Source organism: Palaemon carinicauda, chromosome 7, assembly GCF_036898095.1.
Source record: "Palaemon carinicauda isolate YSFRI2023 chromosome 7, ASM3689809v2, whole genome shotgun sequence".
Taxonomy (NCBI): Eukaryota; Metazoa; Arthropoda; class Malacostraca; order Decapoda; family Palaemonidae; genus Palaemon; species Palaemon carinicauda.
The window spans coordinates 96,347,393-96,368,647 of record NC_090731.1 but is presented as its reverse complement, the minus strand read 5'-3'; the positions used below and the strand labels follow the sequence as shown (position 1 = coordinate 96,368,647).

Below are 21,255 nucleotides of genomic sequence, written 5' to 3'. Positions count from 1 at the left end.
TGTAAGGAAAAAACTCCTAAAAGTTCGAACAAATATTAATGACGGACGAACTAACGAGAAAAAGGGCAGAGCCGAACCATGAACGGTAAGAACGGGGACGCCGTTCATATATAAACACTTCTCAATTAATAAAAACAGAGGTTACACTGCCCAATCTCGCTAAAACTCATGGATAAAGTACTTAACTTCGATGGGGTATCTTGGGAATCGGCCATCGATTATAAAATAATGATAAATCCAAGGGTAAACACGAGAAAAAACATGTTGGACTTAATAACAACAAGTGCTATAAAGGAGTGACGTCACTGGCGTGGGTTGGGTTAGTGGTAGTAGTGTTGATTGGCACCTCGCTGTGGCGGGGATTTTGAAGAGGAGATATCTAAATAGTGCGAGACCTCTGGTTGTGAATTATCACGCCCCAGTATATTATACCGACACCTTTTATAGGTGAGCGAGCTGGGTTCAACCTGGCATTCCTATGCTTTTTTTCTCTGGTAATATATAGCAGTTATATTCCTTGGAAATAGTGCTTTAGGAGTATTTCACTGGGCGGCACAGCTCGGAGCCCAGAAATAATAATAATAATAATAAATAATAATAATGATAATAATAATGATTATGAAAATGAGGTTTAACTATAGTATACTCTAACTTACTCAAAATATTTTATAAGAACTATTGCATGTTTGCACAAAAAAAAAAAAAAATTGCAATTCCAAGGATATTATCTACGTACAAGATTTCTACCGTACTCTGTCTAGCAACCATTCAATGATGATTTTTTTTTTTTTTATTAACACTTGGTATCTTTAAATGGAATAAACTTCAAAATTAACAACACTGTTTTCTTGAAAAAAGGGGACAACTTTATATATATGATTTATACTGTACATATATCAATTTTTGCTAGTTGGCTGAGCTTAAAAAAAATAATGCCCTTCTCGTTCATCATCCGACCACTATTCGTATAATACCTTACCTTCCATTGTCAATCTCCATACATAAGATTTATGTCATAAAAATTTTCTCTGTTTGTTAATAATATCTATTTACTAATAAAACAACAATACTGTACCTTATTTGAACTTGTTTGCAACTTTTCCATATCTATGATAGAGAAGGAGTATCCACAATTATCTAAATTTATTCTGTAAACACTGTGCTTTGACATAGTAATACCACTATTTTAACATATCCTTTTTGCAACTTGTCTTCATTTAATGTCTGGCTAATTACTTGTCTTGGTTGTGTTACAACCTTCTCAAAATCCAGAACTCTATGGTATAATCACTGACCAAAATAAAAGAAACCTTATGCATAAGGAAATGTTGAAATTGGAGGTGTGAAAAGGATATTTGACCAATGCACCAATCTGACATTTACACTATGGTGATGTTAAAAAATGTGACCGTCTAGCCACCATTTGAAGGGGTTCTCTATACTTCCTGGGAAACAGAAGCTCATTTGCACTCTAAATGATTACCAGTTGTCCACTTTACATCAACATACAAGGTTACTAACAATGTTTTTTTTCTATGAATATAGGACAAGGAAAAAAAATCACCAATCATATCTTTATTAGGAAAACCAGTAGTTATACCATTTTGATGAAATGAAATTAACCTTATCTGGGTATAATAATAAGATAAATCAACATTAAACAATCTGATGATCACCTGCAAGCCCCAAAAACATAGTTTACTTGATTTTGGCTAAAACATGAGCCCTTTTGTCAGTATTTTGGAAAAGTGATCTGATAAGTTGTTTGGATTCATCTGGTGTAAATTCATGGGCAAGAGGACCCTTTCCTTCAGCCCAACGATCCAATATTTCACGCAAGCTTGCTCCCAATACAATGATCAATTCTGAAAACTTTCGCCATAATTTCACATAACAGATTATATCATCTGACATAGTTCCCGATTCTCCTTCACTCTGAAATTATGAAAGGAAATTGTATTTATTAGAAAACACATACATTCTTCAAAAGCATAAAACCTGTCAACAATAAACAATCTGTTTATATGAATGAATGTATGAATGATTTGAAGTTCTCTGGCATCCTGACATCGAAGGTCATTGAGGCCGATATCGTTTATTATACATAAAGATTAAAAGAATATTCAATTGAAAACAGAAAACTAAATATGTTATAAGACCTAAATAACATCAAGAAGACCTACTGATATAAATTTAAAAATGCCACTAGCATTGTATGACACACCATGTCCAAGGATCTTGGCAAGGATGAACCTGCCATCTTCACCCCAATCCTCAAACATATCAATTTCTTTCTGCACTATAAGTGGGGCATTCAGTCAACAAATGCCTCACTGTCAATGGTATCAAACTGTCGTCGCAATATGGTTGGTGTTGGCCAGCTAGCAGAAACTCATGTGTCATCCGAGTGTGACCAATGCGGAGATAACATAGAGTAGTCTACTATTTTCGGGGCATCACATTATACCTCCATGGGGATATAACAATTGCAATTTCTCTCATCTTATTTTCAGTTAAACTATCCCAATCCTGTTGGCAATTGTTATAAATAAAATTCTTAATTGCTGGTAAAAAGTCATTACAGAGAATGGGATACCTTCTTGGTAACAACTCGGCTGCAGCACTCTTTGCCAGTGAATCTGTCTCTTCATTTCCAGACACCTACGTGTGCCGGAACCCAAAAAAATCAAACTCTCATACCTTTCAGACCATTAATTAAAAGCCACTCTAAAATCTTTAAAACTAAAGGGTTACTAGAATTAAAACGTTCTAAAGCTTGAAGGACAATTCCTGAATCACAATAATTGGTAAAATTGCCCTCCTCTTTTAACGCTATTTTCTCAATAGTGGTTAGTATGCCATACATTTCGGCAATAAATATGGAAGACATTGGAGGAAGTGCACCTCTACTGTTAAAAGAACTACTATATACTCCAAATCCAACGCCAGCATCAGATTTGGAGCCATCGGTATATATAAAAGTTGATTCCCTATGTTCTTCAACATGTTCTACAAAAAGAGACCTAGCTTCTAATTCAGTAATATTTTTTTCAACACCAATAAAATATTTATAAAAAGACATCTCTGGCAATTTCCATGGAGGGGTTGATGATATCTTAAATGGAAGCACCTTACCTCTAATTATATCAAGATTGTTTAATAATTGTTTCACCCAAAAGCTATAAGGTTGAGGAGATTTTGGGTGGAATTCAAAGTATGATGTGTGTCTTACAAGGCTTGCAGTATGAAAGGCTAAAGAATTAGGGAGTCTTTGCAATATAAACCAATACCGAATAATAGAAGACATTCGGTAATGGTCTAGGGGTAAATCTCCATCACCAACAAGGAGACTAGGGATAGGTGAGGTTCTAAATGCTCCTGTGTACAATCTAATACCAGCATGTTGCATTGAATCTAATATCTTTAATCTGCTTGGGGTGGCTGAGGGATATACTTCACACCCATTACTTATTTTTGAAAAAATTAGGGCCTTGTATAATTTTAAAATAGTTTTATGGTCTGCCCCCATGATGTATGGGACAATACTTTTGAAAGATTCGGAGCCTTAAGAAATTTAGCTTAAACATCTTCAAGTGAGGAACCCATGTAAGCCTAGAATCGAAAATCAATCCTAAAAATTTAGCTTCACCTACACATGGGATCCGTTGACCTTTAATGTATATATCCGGATCTGGATGTACTCCCCGGATATGACAGAAATGGACAATAGTATTTTTGCTTGTTGAAAACTTGAACCCATTCATATCAGCCCACTGAATAATTTTGTCAATTGTGAGTTGTAGTTTCCTCTTAACCATTGCCATTCTAGCTCAAGCAAATGATATGGAGAGATCATTCGCAAATAGTGTAGAGAGAATACCTGGGGAATGTCTGAGGATATCCCATTAACTGCTAGTGTGAATAGGGTCACACTCAGCACACTACCCTGGGGAACTCATTCTTTCTGATATTTTCTCTCTGAAATATTCCACCCTTTTCACTTGAAAAAATGATTCAATAAACATTGGTAGCTCTCCTCTTAATCCCAATTCATGAATGGTTTCAAGTATACCATATCTCCATGCAGTGTCATCTGCCTTTTCGAAAGTCAAATAAGGCAGTTACATAGAAGACTCAAGTCGTTTCAAGACATCAGTCGTTAAGTGCATTTCCCTAAATCCACACTGGATAGGTGATAAAATACTTTTCTTTTCCAGGTACTACATCAGTCTTGCATTTACCATCTTCTCCATGATCTTACATAAACAAGATGTCAATGCAATTGGCCAATAGTTTGCAGCTAAAAACTTATTCTTTCCGGGTTTTAAAAGGGCTAAAATAATGGCTAGTTCCCAAACACTTAGATAACTATGACCATGCCAGATTCTATTAATAATGCTCAAAATGAATAACTTGCTATTAACAGGTACAAGTTTAAATCATTGCATATGAAATTCCATCGGGTTCAGGGGCTGTATCATTACACGTAGCAAGTGCAGAATCAAATTCTCTTTCAGTAAAAAGAGAATAGTATGATTCTTCCCTTGATGTTGCAAAATTTAAAATTTTCTTTTCTTCAATGCTCCTAAACTGGTAACCTGGAGCTGCTTGACACTTGCATGATATATTTGAAAAATGATCAGCCAGGGCATCGCTAACCTCAGTTGCTCATGTCACATACTGACCATTCACCCTCAACAGTGGTGGTGGGTTGAGGGTGAATTTGCCTGCAATCTTTTTTACTTTCTTCCATAGAGAAGATGGTGGTGTTCTACTGTTTTTGGGGGAAACAAAAGACACCCATGAATGTCGCCAAGCTTCTTTCATAGCACGACGGAACGGTGCTCTACATTTCTTGTATATAATTGAATTGTCCTCAGTACAGTGTCTGCGCAGTCGAGTTAAAGACCTTGTAGGTCTGTGCAGGGCAATTAGTTCTGAAGACCACCAGGGGACTGGTTATCATTTGAATAACCCAGTTGTTTTGGGATTTGAATTAACTCCTGCTGTACGAAGGGTTCCATTCAGTAAGTTTATGGCATTATCAATATTTTCAAACTGTTCTGCATTTCCTTCAATTTCGCTTAGCTCACGAAATCTATCCCAGTCCGCCTTATCAAGATTCCATCGTGGAAATCTTTGTAAAGGTGGACCCTGGTTGGTGTTTATAATAATTGGTGCATGATCACTAGTATGCCAATCATCTGTCCTCCAATCGAAATCAAGAAGGCAGTTAGAGATAGCAATTGAAAGGTTAATGCATGAAAAGGTACCTGTCTGAACATGGAAGTGTGTGGGCTGCCCTGTATTAAGGAGTCCGACATCCTCATTTCCCACATTTGATGATATAGTATTGCCCCTGTTGTTTGCCAAAACATCACCGCACAAAGGATGTCTACCATTCAAATCTCCAAGTAAAAGAAAAGATCAAGGGAGCTGTTGAATCACCTCTATTAAATCATCATACAATATGTTATTATTTGGAGGCAAGTACAGCGAGTAGATTGTGTAGTTCCCCTTATATCAATCTGAACAATCCCTGCCTGCAGAGGTGTACGGATAGATAACGGTATTTGGGGAACATCTCGACAAACGTATATGAGACTTCAGCCATGCTTCCCTACTCCGTGATCATATGGCATCCTATATCCAAGATATTTGTGAGGACAAGGGGTATTAGCAGCAAGGTTGCTTTCCTGTAGACATATAATTATGGGGGAAAGCTCGTGATTGATTGATTGATTGATTTGAAGTTCTCTAGCATCCTGACATCGAAGGTCATTGACGCCGATATCGTTTATTATAAATAAAGATTAAAAGAATATTCAATTAAAACCACAAGTAAATATGTTATAAAAGTTAAATAGCATTATAAAGACCTGCTTCCGATATGAATTTAAAAATGTCACTAGAAGTAAATATGTTATACTGTAAAAGTTAAATAGCATTAAGAAGACCTGCTTCTGATATAAATTTAAAAATGCCATGAGCATTGTACGACACGTCATGTCCAAGGATCTTGGCAAGGATGAACCTGCCATCTTCATCACAAGCCTCAAATGGATATCTATTTCTTTCAATGCTATACGAGGGGCATTCAGTCAACAAAGGCCTCACTGTCAAGGGTATCAAACAGTTGTCGCAATATGGCTGGTGTTGGCCAGCCAGCAAACACTTGTGTATCATCCGACTGTGACCAAAGCAGAGATAACATAGAGTAGTCTACTATTTTCGGGGCATCCCATTATACCTCAAAGGGGATATAACAATTGCAATTTCTCTCATCTTATTTTCGCTTAAACTATCCAAATGCTGTTGCCAATTGTTATAACTAGAATTCTTAATTGCCTGTAAAAAATCATTACAAAGAATGGGAGACCTACTTGGTATCAACTAGGCTGTAACACTCTTTGCCATTGAATCTCACTCTTTATTTCCAGACAAACTTACGTGTGCCGGACCCAAGAAAATCAAACTGTTATACCTTTTAGGCAAATAATTGAAAGCCACTCTAAAATCTTTAAAACTAAAGTGTTACTAAAATTAAAACCTTCTAAAGCTTGAAGGACACTTCCTGAATCACTATAAATGGTAAAATGGCTCCTGCTTTTTTAATGCTATTTTCCCAATAGCGGTTAGTATTCCATATAATTCCGCAGTGAATATGGAAGATATTGGGTGATGTGCCCCTCTAGAATTAAAAGAACTACTATATACTCCAAATCCAACGCTAGCATCAGATTTGGAACCATCGGTATATATAAAAGTTGATTCCTTATGTTCTTCAACATGTTCCATAAAAAGAGACCTAGCTTCTAATTCAGTCATGTTTTTTTTAACACCAATAATTTATTGATTGATTGATTTAAAGTTTTCAGGCACCCTGACATCTAAGGTCATCGATGCCGATATCATTTAGTTTACATATATAAAAAAACTAAAGAATATTCAATTAAAACCATAAAAGTTGTATGTCATTATAAAAGTTAGATAGTTTTCAGAAGACTTGCTTCTGAAATAAATCTAAATATGCCACTTCCATAGGACACATCATGTCCAAGAATCTTGGCAAGGAGGAACCTGCCACCCTCACCTCGACCCTCAAACAAATATCTATTCCTTAAGTTATTATAATTGGGGCATTCGGTCAACAAATGCCTCACTGTTAGAGGTACTAAACAGACGTCATAATACGGTTGGGGTTGGCCCTTCAGCAGAAACTCATGTGTCAACCGAGTGTGACCAATACGGAGACAACAAAAAGAAGTCTCTCACTTTCGGGGCATCATGTTATACCTCCAAGGAGATATGTCATTTGTTACTTCTCTCATTTTATTGCCCTTTAGACTATCCCAGTGCTGTTGCCATTTATTACAAAGCAATTTTTTGATGTTGGGCAGGAAATCGTTACACGGAATGGGATACCTTCTTGGGCAGCAACTCAGATGCAGCATTCTTTGCCAGTGAATCTGCCTTCTCATTCCCAGACACACCTACATGTGCTGGAACCCAACAAAATCTAACCATTAAACCTCTCCTTCCAATAATAAAAAGCCATTCTAAAATCTTTAAAACTAGAGGGTTACTAGAATTAAAAACTTCTAAAGCTTGAAGGACACGCCTTGCATCACTAAAAATTGTAAAATTACCCTCCTTCTCCAACGGTATTTTTCTCAATAGCAGTTAATATGCAATAAAGTTCGGCAGTAAATATGGAAGCTGTTAAAGGAAGTGCACCTCCACAATTAAAACCATTACTATGTACTCCAAATCCAATGCCAGCATCAGATTTGGAGCCATTAGTAAATTATATATAAAGTCGATCCTATATGTGCAAGATGTTCCATAAAAAGAGACCTGGCTTCTAGGTCAGTCATATTCTTCTTAACTCCAATAAAGTATTTTCAAAAAGATATCTCTGGTAAATTACATGAAGGCGTGATAATACCTTGAATGGAAGTACCTAACTTCTAATTATATCCACACTGTTTAATAATCGTTTCACCCGAAAGCCATAAGGTTGAGGAGATTTTGGGTGCAACTCAAAGTATGATGTGTGTCTTACAAGGCTTGCAGTCTGAAAGGCTAAAGAGTTAGGGAGTCTTTGCAATCTAAACCAATACCGAATAATCGAAGACATTCGGTAAAGGTCTATAGGTAACTCCTCAGCATCAACAAAGAGACTTGGGATAGATGAGGTTCTAAATGCTCCTGTAGATAATCTAATACCAGCATGATGTATTGAGTCTAATATTTTTAACCAGCTTGGGGTGGCTGAAGAGTATATTTCACATCCATAACTAATTTTAGAAAAAATCAAGGCCTTGTATAATTTTAAAATTGTATTGCGGTCTGCCCCCCATGATGTATGGGACAATACTTTTAAAATATTCAGAGCCTCAAGACATTTGGCTTTTAATTTTTTTTAAGTGAGAAACCCATGTAAGCCGACAATCAAACATCAAACCTCAAAATTTAGCTTCACTTAAACATGGTATCCGTTGACCTTTAATGTATATATCCGGGTCTGGATGTACTCCCCGGATATGGCAAAAAAGGACAATGGTAGTTTTACTTGTGGAGAACTTAAATCCATTCATATCAGCCCACTGGATAATTTAATATCGTTGGTGTTGGCCAGCCAGCAGATACTCGTGTGTCATCAGGTGTGACCAATGCGGAGACGACAAAGAGTAGTCTCCCATTTTCAGGGCATCCCATTATACCTCCAAGGGGATATATCAATCGCAATTTCTTTCATCTTATTTTCGCTTAAAGTATCCCAATGCTGTTGCCAAATGTTATAAATATAGTTCTTACTTGCTGGTAAAAAATCATCACAAAGAATGGGACACCTTTTTGGTAGCAACTCGGCTGCAGCACTTTTTGCAAGTGAATCTGCCTCTTCATTTCAAGACACACCTACGTGTGTTGGAACCCAGGCAAAATCTAAACTGTTATACCTTTTAGGACAATAATTGAAAGCCACTCTTAAATCTTAAAAACTAAAGGGTTACTAGAATTAAAACCTTTTAAAGCTTGAAGGACACTTCTTGAACCACTATAAATGGTAAAATATTTTCTCAATAGTGTTAGTATGCCATATAATTCCGCAGTAAATATGGAAGATATTGGAGGAAGTGCCCCTCTACAGTTAGAACTACTATAAACTCCAAATCTAACACCAGCATCGGATTTGGAGCCATCGGTATATATAAAAGTTGATTCCTTATGTTCTTCAACATGTTCCATAAAAAGAGACCTAACTTCTAATTCAGTCATGTTTTTTTAACACCAATAAAATATTTACAGAAAGATATCTCTGGTAATTTCCATGGAGGGGTTGATGGTATTTTAAATGGAAGCACTATACCTCTAATTTTATCAAGACTCAAAGTATGTGGTGTTCCTTACAAGGCTTGCAGTCTGAAAAGCTAAAGAGTTGGGGAGTCTTTGTAACCTAAACCAATACCGAATAATGGAAGATATGCAGTAATGGTCTAGAGTAGACGTAACTCTCCAGCATCAACAAGGAGACTTGGGATAGGTGAGGTTCTAAACACTCCTGTGAACAATCTTATACCAGCATGATGTATTGAATCTAATATCTTTATTCAACTTGGGGTGGCTGAGGAGTATAATTCACACCCATATCTAATTTTTGAAAAAATTAAAGCCTTGTAGAATTTTCAAATAGTATATGGGACGATACTTTTAAAAAATTCAGAGCCTCAAGACATTTAGATTTTAATGCCTTTAAGTGAGGAACCCATCTCAGCCTAGACTCCAAAATCAATCCTAAAAATTTATCTTCACCTACACGAGATCCATTAACCTTTCACATATAGATCCGGATCTGGATGTACTCCCCGGATAGACAGAAATGGACAGTAGTAGTTTTGCTTGTTGAAAACTTTAACCCATTCATATTAGCCCACTGAATAATTTTGTCAATTGCGAGTTGTAGTTTTCTCTCAACCATTGCCATTCTAGCTCCAGCAAATTATATGGATTGATTGATTGATTGAAAGTTTTCTGGCATCCTGACATTTATTATGTATGAAAAATAAGAGAGAATTCAATTAAAACCATAAAAAGTTAAGAAGTCATTACAATTGTTAAATAGTTTTCAGAAGACCTGCTTCTGAAATAAATCTAAAAATTCCGCTCGCATATTAAGACACACATCATGTCCAAGAATCTTGGCAAGGATGAACCTGCCATCCTCACCTCGAGCCTCAAACAGATATCTATTTCTTAAGTTAGTAAAATTAGGGCATTCGGTCAACAAATGCCTCACTGTTAAAGGTACTAAACAGTCCTCGCAATACGGTTGGTGTTGGCCCTTCAGCAGAAACTCGTGTGTCAACCGTGTGTGACCAATACGGACACGACAAAGAGTCGTCTCCCATTTTCGGGGTATCATGTTATATCTCCAAGGTGATATGATATTTGTTACTTCCCTCATTTTATTGCCATCTTGACTATCCCAGTGCTATTGCCATTTATTACAAACCAATTTCTTGATGTAAGGTAGGAAATAATTACAGGGAATGGGATACCTCCTTGGTAGCAACTCGGATGCTGCATTCTTCGCCAGTAAATCTGCCTTCTCGTTCCCAGACACACATAAATGTGCTGGAACCCAACAAAATCGAACTGTTATACCTCTCCGTCCAATAATAAAAAGCCATTCTAAAATCTTTAAAACCAGAGGGTTACAAGAATTAAAAACTTCTAAAGCTTGAAGAACACTCCTTGCATCACTAAAAATTGTAAAATTACCCTCCTTTTCCAAAGCTATTTTCTTAATAGCAGTTAGTATGCCATACAGTTCGGCAGTAAATATGGAAGCTGTTTAGAGGAAGTGCCCCTCTACAATTAAAATCATTACTATGTACTCCAAATCCAACGCCAGCATCAGATTTGGAGCCATCAGTATATATAAAAGTCGATTTCCTATGTTCTTCAACATGTTCCATAAAAAGAGACCTGGATCCTAAGTCACTCATATTCTTCTTAACTCCAATAAAGTATTTACAAAAAGATATGTCAGGTAATTTCCATGGAGGCGTTGATGATACCTTGAATGGAAGCACCTTAATTCTAATTATATTCAGATTGTTTAATAATTGTTTCACCCGAAACCCAAAAGGTTGAAGAGATTTAGGGTGCAACTCAAAGTAGGTTGAGTGCCTTACAAGGCTTGCAGTCTGAAAGGCTGAAGAATTTTGGGAGTCTTTGCAATCTAAACCAATGCCGAATAATAGAGGACATTCGGTAAAGGTCTAGAGGCAACTCCCCAGCATCCACAAGGAGACTTGTGATAGGTGAGGTTCTAAAGGCTCCTGTCGACAATCTTATACTAGCATGCTGTATAGAATCTAATATTTTTAACCGGCTTGGGGTTGCTGAGGAGTATATTTCGCATCCATAACTAATTTTGGAAAAAATCAAGGCCTTGTATAATTTTAAAATTGTATTGCGGTCTGCCCCCCCATTATGTATGGGACAATACATTTAAAAGATTCATAGCTTCAAGACATTTAGCTTTTAATGCTTTTAAGTGAGAAACCCATGTAAGCCTACAATCAAATATCAACCCTAAAAATTTAGCTTCACTTGCACATGGGATCCGTTGACCTTTGATGTATATATCCGGGTCTGGATGTACTCCCCGGATACGACAAAAATGAACAGTTTTAGTTTTACTTGTTGAGAACTTAAATCCATCCATATCGGACCAATGGATAATTTTATCAATAGAAAGTTGTATTTTTCTCTCAACCATTACCATTCTAGTCCCAGCAAATGATATGGAGAGATCATCCACAAATAATGTTGCAAGAACATCCCGGAGAATGACTGAGGATATCCCATTTATTGCTAGTGCAAAAAGGGTTACACTCAGCACACTCCCCTGAGGAACTCCTCCTTCCTGGCATTTACTCTGTGATAGAGCTTCCCCAACTCTCACTTGGAAAACTCTATGTGAAAAAAATGACAGAATGAATAGTGTTAGCTCTCCTCTTAATCCTAACTCATGGATTCTTTTAACCCTGGAAAGGTATGATGGGTCGTACGCGACCCCTACAGCATTTTCAAAACCTGTTTTTTCCCCATAAATCATCAGCTGTCTCGAATATGGAAGTGATCGACCTGCAAGGGGTGACTAGTCTACATGCCATTGTCTGCTTTAGGACTGATTTTTGTCTAACTTCCCTCCTTCCCCGTTTTTTTACCCCCACAGGGGTCGACCTCGACCCTGAAATACCTTTATAGGGGTAAGTGATCAAACAGAAAAGTTATTACATAATTATCAATTGTCGAACAGTGTTGATACTTGTTTGGTTCTTTATAGTTGGAAAGTGTGGGTGGATGGTGTGTCTACCACTTGCATGACATTGGTTTTGGCTTAAATGCCATATATTGCCATGAGGTCCATTTTCCCTCAAATGCTAATTTCTGAATTTTTTTCATTTTTTGCAAATTTGATTTTTTTCTATTTATTTTGAATTTATCTTCAATAATGGCCAGCAGGAAGTATTCCCTTGGCATGGATGTCATCAACACACTTCTAATGCAGTTAAAAAGAGATGTTGATGATAATATGGAGCTTGCAACCCCATTCCTCATTTCAAGTGGTAGATTTGGCTGTAAGAGTTGTTGCGGTCTGCGGCCTTTTTGTTGACATACCCGAAAGGTAAGTTGGCATATCTCTATATATTCTTGTTCTGTATAGAATTCGTGATATTTTGGTATATTTTAATGCATAAATATCATATTTTATAGGAGATACAATGATTTTCATAAGAAATTTACATTGTGAAACTAGGCCGTCAAAAAATGACCTTTAGATTTCGCTCCTGATATAACAGTGAATTACATCTTAGTGCACATTTTATTATGTATTTCTGTTCTAGGATAATATGAGTTTATTCTATAAAAAAAATTAGCCTCTTCCTATTTCATTTGGGTACCCCAAAAAAATCGTGAAATTTGGACAAATTGTTTTGGCCAAAAAAAGTTACGCTTTTCTCATTTCAGATCTTGACTTCTATGGGTCCAACTCATTTCCAGCAATTACACGCTGTTGCTTTGCCATCTAAGAAGGTGTCCCTAAAGGGATTTATGTGTATATGTATATTTCTATTTTTTGTGAATATTTACGTCGTCTTTTTTTTGTATACTTAAATTTTTAATATAATTCCAATAAATAGTTATTTTGTAGATGGGTATCATTTATATTTTCAGTAGTTTTTAAGCATTCTTTGAAGTATTTTTAGCAAGTCAAACAATACAGATTGATGCATGACTAAATTTTTCCTGAATTTTTTTTTGGAGTCAGGGTCGCGCGCGACCGAGTATACCCTTAAAGGGGTGTCCGAGTAGCGTACCTATCCAGGGTTAAGTATACCGTATCTCCATGTGGTATCATATGCCTTTTCAAGATGAAAAAAGACTGTCACATGGTGCTGTTTGGAAGCAAACGCTTCACAAATGGAGGACTCAAGTCATAACAACACATCAGTCGTTGAGTGTATTTTTCTGAATCCACATTGAATGGGTGACAAAATACCCTTCTTTTCAAGGTACCACATCAGTCTTGCATTGACCATCTTCTCCATAACTTTACATAAACAAGATGTCAATGCAATAGGTCGGTAGTTTGCTGCTAAAAACTTGTCCTTACCGAGTTTTAAAAAGGCTAAAATAATGGCTAGTTCCCAAACACTTGGATAACTATGATCATGCCATATTTTATTAATAATGCTTAAAATAGACAACTTTGTATTAAAATGTACATGTTTAATCATTGTGTATGGAATTCCATCGGGTCCTGGGGCTGTATCGTTGCAAGTGGAAAGTGCCGAATCATATTCTCTTTCAGTGAAAGGAGAATTATATGACTCTTCCCTTCCTGTTGCAAAATTTAAAATTTTCTTTTCTTCAATGCTCCTATACTGGTGACCAGGAGTTGCTACATTCTTGCACGAAACATTTGAAAAATGGTCAGCCAGGGCATTGCTAACTTCAATTCCTTCAGTCACATACTGACCATTCACATTCAACACTGGTGGTGGGTTTGGGGTGAATTTGCTGGCAATCTTTTTTACTTTCCTCCATACAGAAGATGGTGGTGTTCTACTATTAATGGAAGAAACAAAAGCCACCCAAGATTGGCGTCTAGCTTCTTTCATGGCACGGCGGAACTGTGCTCTACACTTTTTGTACGTTATCAAATTTTCATTCGTACGGCGTCTACGCAATCTAGTCAGAAGAGATTTTCTGGTGGCTCTGTGCAAGGCTGTTAATTCTGAAGACCACCATGGGACTGGTCGTCTTTTGAATAGTCCTGTGGTTTTGGGAATCGAATTGATTCCTGCTATATGGAGAGTTCCATTCAGTAGGTCTATGGCATCATCAATACTTTCAAACTGATCTGCACTCTCCTCGATTTCACTTAGCTCACAAAATTTAACTCAGTCCGCCTTGTCAAGATTCCAGCGTGGCGATCTTTATAAAGGCGGACCCTTGTTGGTGTTCATAATGATTGGTGCATGATCACTAGTATGCCAATCATCTAATGTCCTCCAATCAAAATCAAGAAGGCAGTTAGAGCTTGCAATTGAAAGGTCAATGGATGCCAAGGTACCTGTCTGAACATGGAAGTGTGTGGGCTCTCCTGTATTAAGGAGTCCCACATCCTTAGTCTCCACAATTGATGAAATAATATTGCCCCTTGTGTTTGCCAAAATATCACCCCATAAAGGATGTCTACCATTCATATCTCCCAGTAAGAGAAATGGTTGAGGGAGTTGATGAATGACCTCTGCTAAATCATCATATAAAATATTATCATTTGGGGGCAAGTAGAGAGAGCATATTGTATATTTTCTTCCTATATCAATTTGTACAACCACTGCCTGCAGGGTTGTACATACAGACATAGGTATTTGGGAACATCTCGACGAACGTACATGAGACTTCCACCATGGCTCCCTACTTGATGATTATATGGTCTTCTATAGCTAACATACTCTCGAGGACTAGGAGTGTTAGCATCAAGCATACTTTCCTGTAGACAAACAATTATGGAAGAATGTTCATGAATTAGGAGCTTAAGTTCTTCAAATTTCGTCCTTACACCCTGACAGTTCCATTGCAAAATTGAGGAGATAACTATGGATTATTTCAGGAAGACATCTTGGATGAGGTCTTCCCATTAGCAGTTTTTAATCTAACATTATTACCTGTAGGTTTCTCCAGAGATGGTCTTGTTATGTTGGGTTTTATGTTGGTGTTTTTCTTTGTACCCTTTTTATCTATTTGTTGGGGGGGATGGTGGATCTCAACTTGAATTTCTGATTTATTTAAATTGTCCTCTGGTTGATCGGCAACATCAACAGACAAAACATCATATTTATTTGATGTCATAATTCTAACATTTCTTATGGAAGGGGGTGAGAGAGATGGAGGTCTCTCTCTTTTACGATTAATAGGTTGCGAGTTACCAGGTTTTTATACCTTCCCCACTACAGGTACACCTGATAACTTGGTGTCAGGTGGAATCTCCATTAAATCAGGCAAGGATATGGCCTGGGAGAGGTTAGTACTATCCTTTGTAATGGGGGACAAAGGTTTGATAGTGATGGGCAATGTCTTTTTGTTGATACTCAATGATAAATCTTTAGGAGGAGATGTTCTTGTCTCATGCAGCGCTTCATCAATAGATGGCGAATTCCTTTTTCGAGAACTACCTACACTAGTAGGTGGGTGAGATGATTCTCGAGGAACTTTTTCTCCTGTTTTTAATGTCTTTGCATAAGTATTAGATTTATTTAATAATCTCTTGGCATGCCCCACGCTTACATGTTCAATAATTGATTTATTGAGGGTAGCCTCTTCAAACTTATAAAACTGGCAGCTCCTATCATTAGATTTATGATTAGAGTTGCAGTTTAAGCACCTTGCCCCAAGTTTACACTCCCCATGGTAAATATTGGAGCAAGTATTACAAATTTTTTCATTATTGCAAAGTTTGGAAGGATGTCCAAATTTAAAGCAATTATAACATTGCAGTGGCTTCTGCTTAAAAGGTTGAAATCTGATCCTTTCATTTTCTATGTCTATGTGGAAAGGTACATCAGCATCCTGGAAAGTAAGAACAATCATTGATGTTCCAGGTACTTTATGTACTTTCCACACTGATAGTATACACATAGCCAATATCTCCTCTTCGGTAAATTCATATAGATCCCTATTGAAAACCACTCCCCTTCCATAGCTAATGTTTAGATGGGGTTTGATGTCCAATTTTATATCATCATTTACTGTCTTCAAATTGGACAGTATAACAGACTGTGTATATGACTTGGCCTTTATCAAGTAACTTTTCTTCCCGAATCGAGATATATCTCCAGGTGCGATCGTACCTACCTTCCTCTGAAGAAATTTGCAGATCTTGAAATAATTTTCTGTACCTCCTATAGATTGAGCAAGAAGCAACATTGGTGGTTTTGGCTTTCTTTGGGATGGCATATCTGCCTCTACATCTTTATCAGCCCAGTCTGCTGGTCTGTAGACATCCAGATCTTTAGGTGCCCCATCACACAGAGCACCCTTAACACTCATATTACCTACTTTAATATCAACAATGTTACGGCTTGCATTAAATGCTTCCTCATGACAATTAAATGATAACCAAGATTCCCAATTATCATCTTGAAGTTTCATTCTAATTTCTTTTATTAATCCGTAACACTCAAATATTTTATGTAGCACATCATAATTAGCTTCTAATGGGATTTGGGTAACGTGCAGGACATTCAGTTTTCCTGTGTTGCCCAAATTACCCTTTTCCCGAATGTTTAAAGAATAGTCCTTTTTAGTTCCTATGTCGTCAACGGAGTTTTCTTTAAATGAATTGTCAGAGGTCGTCAACAGTGCCGTGGGCGAGTCAGCATATCCAGGGGAGGTGGGGTCATTGTCAGAAGAATCCATTAGAATAAAGAAAAGAGAAGAGTGATTTTTTGAATAGTTTGATTTACCTGCTTGAGAACATTAAGGCATCACTTGTTGGGAAGGAAATTTGTACTCTCCACTACCGGCACAGTGAGAGTATACTTCCCAGATGGTCCACTCCATCCCTACCCGAAGGATAGCACCAAAAAAGATATAGAGGCACAGGTGTAAGTTGAACCCGCCTGTTAGGACTGAGACCAAGAAACTATGGAATCATCCTCCCCATATCTGTAATGACGGGCTTCCGGCCAAAAGTCGAGAGTCCTACCCCAAGCATTGGATCCCCCTGGATTCCGAGGACCCAACACTTGAGAATAGTTCCGCCAAAGAGGTCCAAACCATCTTCGGGATGGCTGAGATCATCCAATACTCTCACATATAGCTTTGAGCACAAACACCTCCCAACCGTGACACCTTTCCCATTCATCACAGCAGGCAGCAATACCGGATGTAGAAACATCCGTCCAAGTGGCAATAACAGATGTAGAAACATCCATGCCATAAAAAAAAAAAAATAATAAACATACATATATATGTAAATATATACACATATATACATATGGGAAATTTTACTCATAGGGTTGGGACAGCAACATTAAGGAAAGTTTATAATATTAGGAGAAGGTTGAAGCAATATAAAGAGGAAGAAAAAGATAAGAAAGAGAAATTTAGATTTGAACTGGGGGAGCAATTTCCCCAAGTTCGAGAGCCCTCTTGCCCGTCACCAAGTTTCAGCAAGGGAATAGAATACCGTGCTGAAGCTCAATGACTTCATCAAGGCATTCTCTCATTAAGAGGGAAATGATATGGAGAGATCATCCACAAATAGTGCTGAGAGAACATCCTGGGGAATGACTGAGGATATCCCATTAATTGCTAGTGCAAACAGGGTTACACTCACCACACTACCCTGAGGAACTTCCTCTTCCTGATATTTACTTTTTGATAGAGTTCCCCCACTCTTACTTGAAACACTCTGTGAAATAAATGATTGGATAAACAGTGATAGCTCTCCTCTTAATCCCAATTCACGAATGGTTTTAAGTACAGTGGAACCTCTACATACGAATTTAATCCGTTCCAGAACCAACTTCGGATGTAGAAAATGTTCGGTTGTCGAAACGAATTTTCCCATAAGAATACATTGAAATAGGATTAATCCATGGTTGAGCCCAAAAACCTATGATAACTTCTTAATAAACTACTACACATAATTTTCCCATGAGAATAATGAACACTAAATTAGATAATAGACATGTAAATAAGAAGAATAGACATGTAAATAAGAAGAATTAGCAAAAAATGATAAATAAGAAACGGGTTTTTAGCGTCACTTTACCTTAGAAACTCCAGCGCAGGTGTTGTTAGTCTTGCTACGCAGAGAGGAGACGGACGGGCGGCGAGGAGGTAGAGAGGTTAACTACGATAAACGTACACTACCGTAACTTATTCTAACTTACACTAAGTGAACTTTAACATAACTTAGCTTTTTTTTTTTATAATTTATATTTTTTTTTACATTTTCTTTTTTTCTTTTTGATGATTAATTTCAATCACTTTCACTCTCTACACTTAAAATTGATTGAATTTTTTTCTCTTCACTCTTTGCTGTTTTCTTTGAACCACTTCCTTCCTCTTCATCACGAGTTCGCTTCGTAGTTTTTTTAAAGAAGCTATCGATAGAAAGTTGCTTGGTACAGCTTTTCAGAATGTTTCGAAAATAAGTTAGGGAAACATCATCAAACTGCGCAGCTACACGACAAACCTGCAATTTCTTTGGATGGTATTTGTCGATGAAGTCGACCACGTCTTGATATTTTCCTAACACCTCTTTTATTTGCGCGGAACTTATTGCAAGTCCACTCATACGGACGCCACGCTCATGCTTTTCAATAATTCCTTGCTTTACTTCTAAAGAAAGCATTCCCTTATTCCTTTTCTCACCACTACCATTACCACTTGCAAAACTAAGCCTTTTAGGACCCATGATTTTCGTAAAATACCGTAAAAGGATGAATGTAAAAAATCACGATTAAAACACAATTAATAGCAGAACGCACAGGGCACAACCACATAAAGCCAACGAGAACAGAGGACTGACCCAAGCCACGCTAATTGAGGGTCCCTCCGAGGTTGAAGTGCTGCCTTCTATTGGCGGAAATAAAAAACACATCAGGCGCTATGAGCACCGACTACGCGTACGTGTATTGTTTACTTCGGGTGTCGAAAAAAAAATTCGGGTGTAGAGTAGGAACGTGTTCGAATTGTACTTCGCGTGTCGAAAAATTCGGATACAACCGGTACGACGAAAATTGCTACTTCGTGTGTCGAAATAAAATTCGGGTGTAGAGTCAAAAATTTGCTCGAATTTTACTTCGGATGTTGGAAAATTCGGATGTAGATACGTTCGTGTGTAGAGGTTCCACTGTATAGTATATCTCCATGTAGTATCATATGCATTTTCAAATAAAAAAAAAAAAAGACTCATATGGTGCTGATTGGAAGCAAAGGCTTCACAAATAGAGGACCCAAGATGTATCAACACATCGGTTGTTGTGTGGATATTTCTGAATCCACACTGAATAGTTGATAAAATACCCTTCTTTTCATGATACCACATCAGTCTTGCATTGACCATCTTCTCCATGATTTTACATACACAAGATGTCAATGTAATTGGTTGATAGTTTGCTGCTAAAAACTTGTCCTTAGCGGGTTTTAAAATGGCTAATTCCCAAACACTTGGATAACTATGATCATGACATATTCTATTAATATTGCTTAAAATGAATAACTTTGAATTAAAATGTACGTTTAACAATTGCATATAGAATTCCATCGGGTCCTGGGGCTGTATCGTTACATTTAGCAAGAGCAGAATCAAATTCTCTTTCAGTAAAAGGAGAATTATATGACTCTTCCCCTCCTGTTGCAAAATTTGAAATTTTCTTTTCTTCAATGCTCATATACTGGTGACCAGGAGCTGCTTCACACTTGCATGATACATTTGAAAAATGATCAGCCAGGGCATTGCTAACATCATTTGCTTCAGTCACATAATTACCATTCACCTTCAACACTGGTGGTGGGTTTGGGGTAAATTTTCCAGTAATCTTTTTTATTTGTCTCCATACAGAAGATGGTGGTGTTCTACTGTTGAGTGAAAAAACAAAAGATACTGAAGATTGGCGCCTAGCTTTTTTCATGGCACGGCAGAACTGTGCTCTACACTTTATTTTATATAATTAAATTTTCATCAGTACAGCGTCTGCACAATTTATTCAGAGATTTTCTGGTGGCTCTGTGCAAGACAGTTAATTCTGAAGACCACCATAGGAATGGTCGACGTTTTAATAACCCTGTGGTTTTGGGAATCAAATTAATTCCTGCTATATGCGGAGTTCCATTCAGTAGGTCTATGACATCATCAATACTTTCAAGCAGTTCTGTACTCCCCTCGATTTCACTTAGTTCACAAAATTTAATCCAGTCTGCCTTGCCAAGATTCCATCGTGGAGATCTTTGTAAAGGTGGGGCCCTGTTGGTGTTTATAATGATTGGTGCATGATCACTAGTATGCCAATCATCTAATGTCCTCCAATCAAAATCAAGAAGGCAGTTAGAGCTTGCAATTGAAAGGTCAATGCATGACAAGGTACCTGTCTGAACATTGAAGTGTGTGGGCTCTCCTGTATTAAGGAGTCCAACATCTTGGTTTTCCACAATTGATGATATAATATTGCCCCTGGTGTTTGCTAAAACATCACCCCACAAAGGATGTCTACCATTAAAATCTCCAAGTAAAGGAAAAGGTTGAGGGAGCTGTTGAATCACATCTACTAAATTATCATACTATATGTTATCATTTGGAGGCAAGTACAGAGAGCATATTGTATATTTTCTCCCTATCTGAGCAACCACTGCCTGCAGAGGTGTACGAATAAAGATATTTGGGGAACATCTCAATGAACATACATGAGACTTCCGCCATGACTCCCTGCTTGTTGCTTATATGGTGTTCTATAGCTAAAATACTCGTGAGGAAAAGGCGTGTTAGCACCAAGCATACTTTCCTGTAAACATACAATTATGAGGGAATGTTCATGAATTAGGAGCTTAAGTTCTTCATCTTTGGCCATCAAACACTGACAACCCCATTGCAAAATGGAGGAGAAAACTATGGATCATTTCTGGAAGACATTGAATGAGGTCTTCCTATTTGCAGTTTTT

General features: G+C 37.3%; 1 protein-coding gene across 1 annotated transcript in view; it reads right to left on the bottom strand.

The window, feature by feature from the left end:
- Positions 1 to 1,562: 1,562 nt before the first annotated feature.
- The window catches only part of Zw10 (Zeste-white 10), a 648,851-nt gene continuing 629,158 nt past the window's right edge, over positions 1,563 to 21,255 (bottom strand). The window contains exon 13 of the mRNA XM_068376802.1: positions 1,563 to 1,935. Within this exon, the coding sequence (XP_068232903.1) occupies positions 1,699 to 1,935 (237 nt within the window). The 3' untranslated portion in view covers positions 1,563 to 1,698. The remainder of the gene's footprint in view (positions 1,936 to 21,255) is intronic.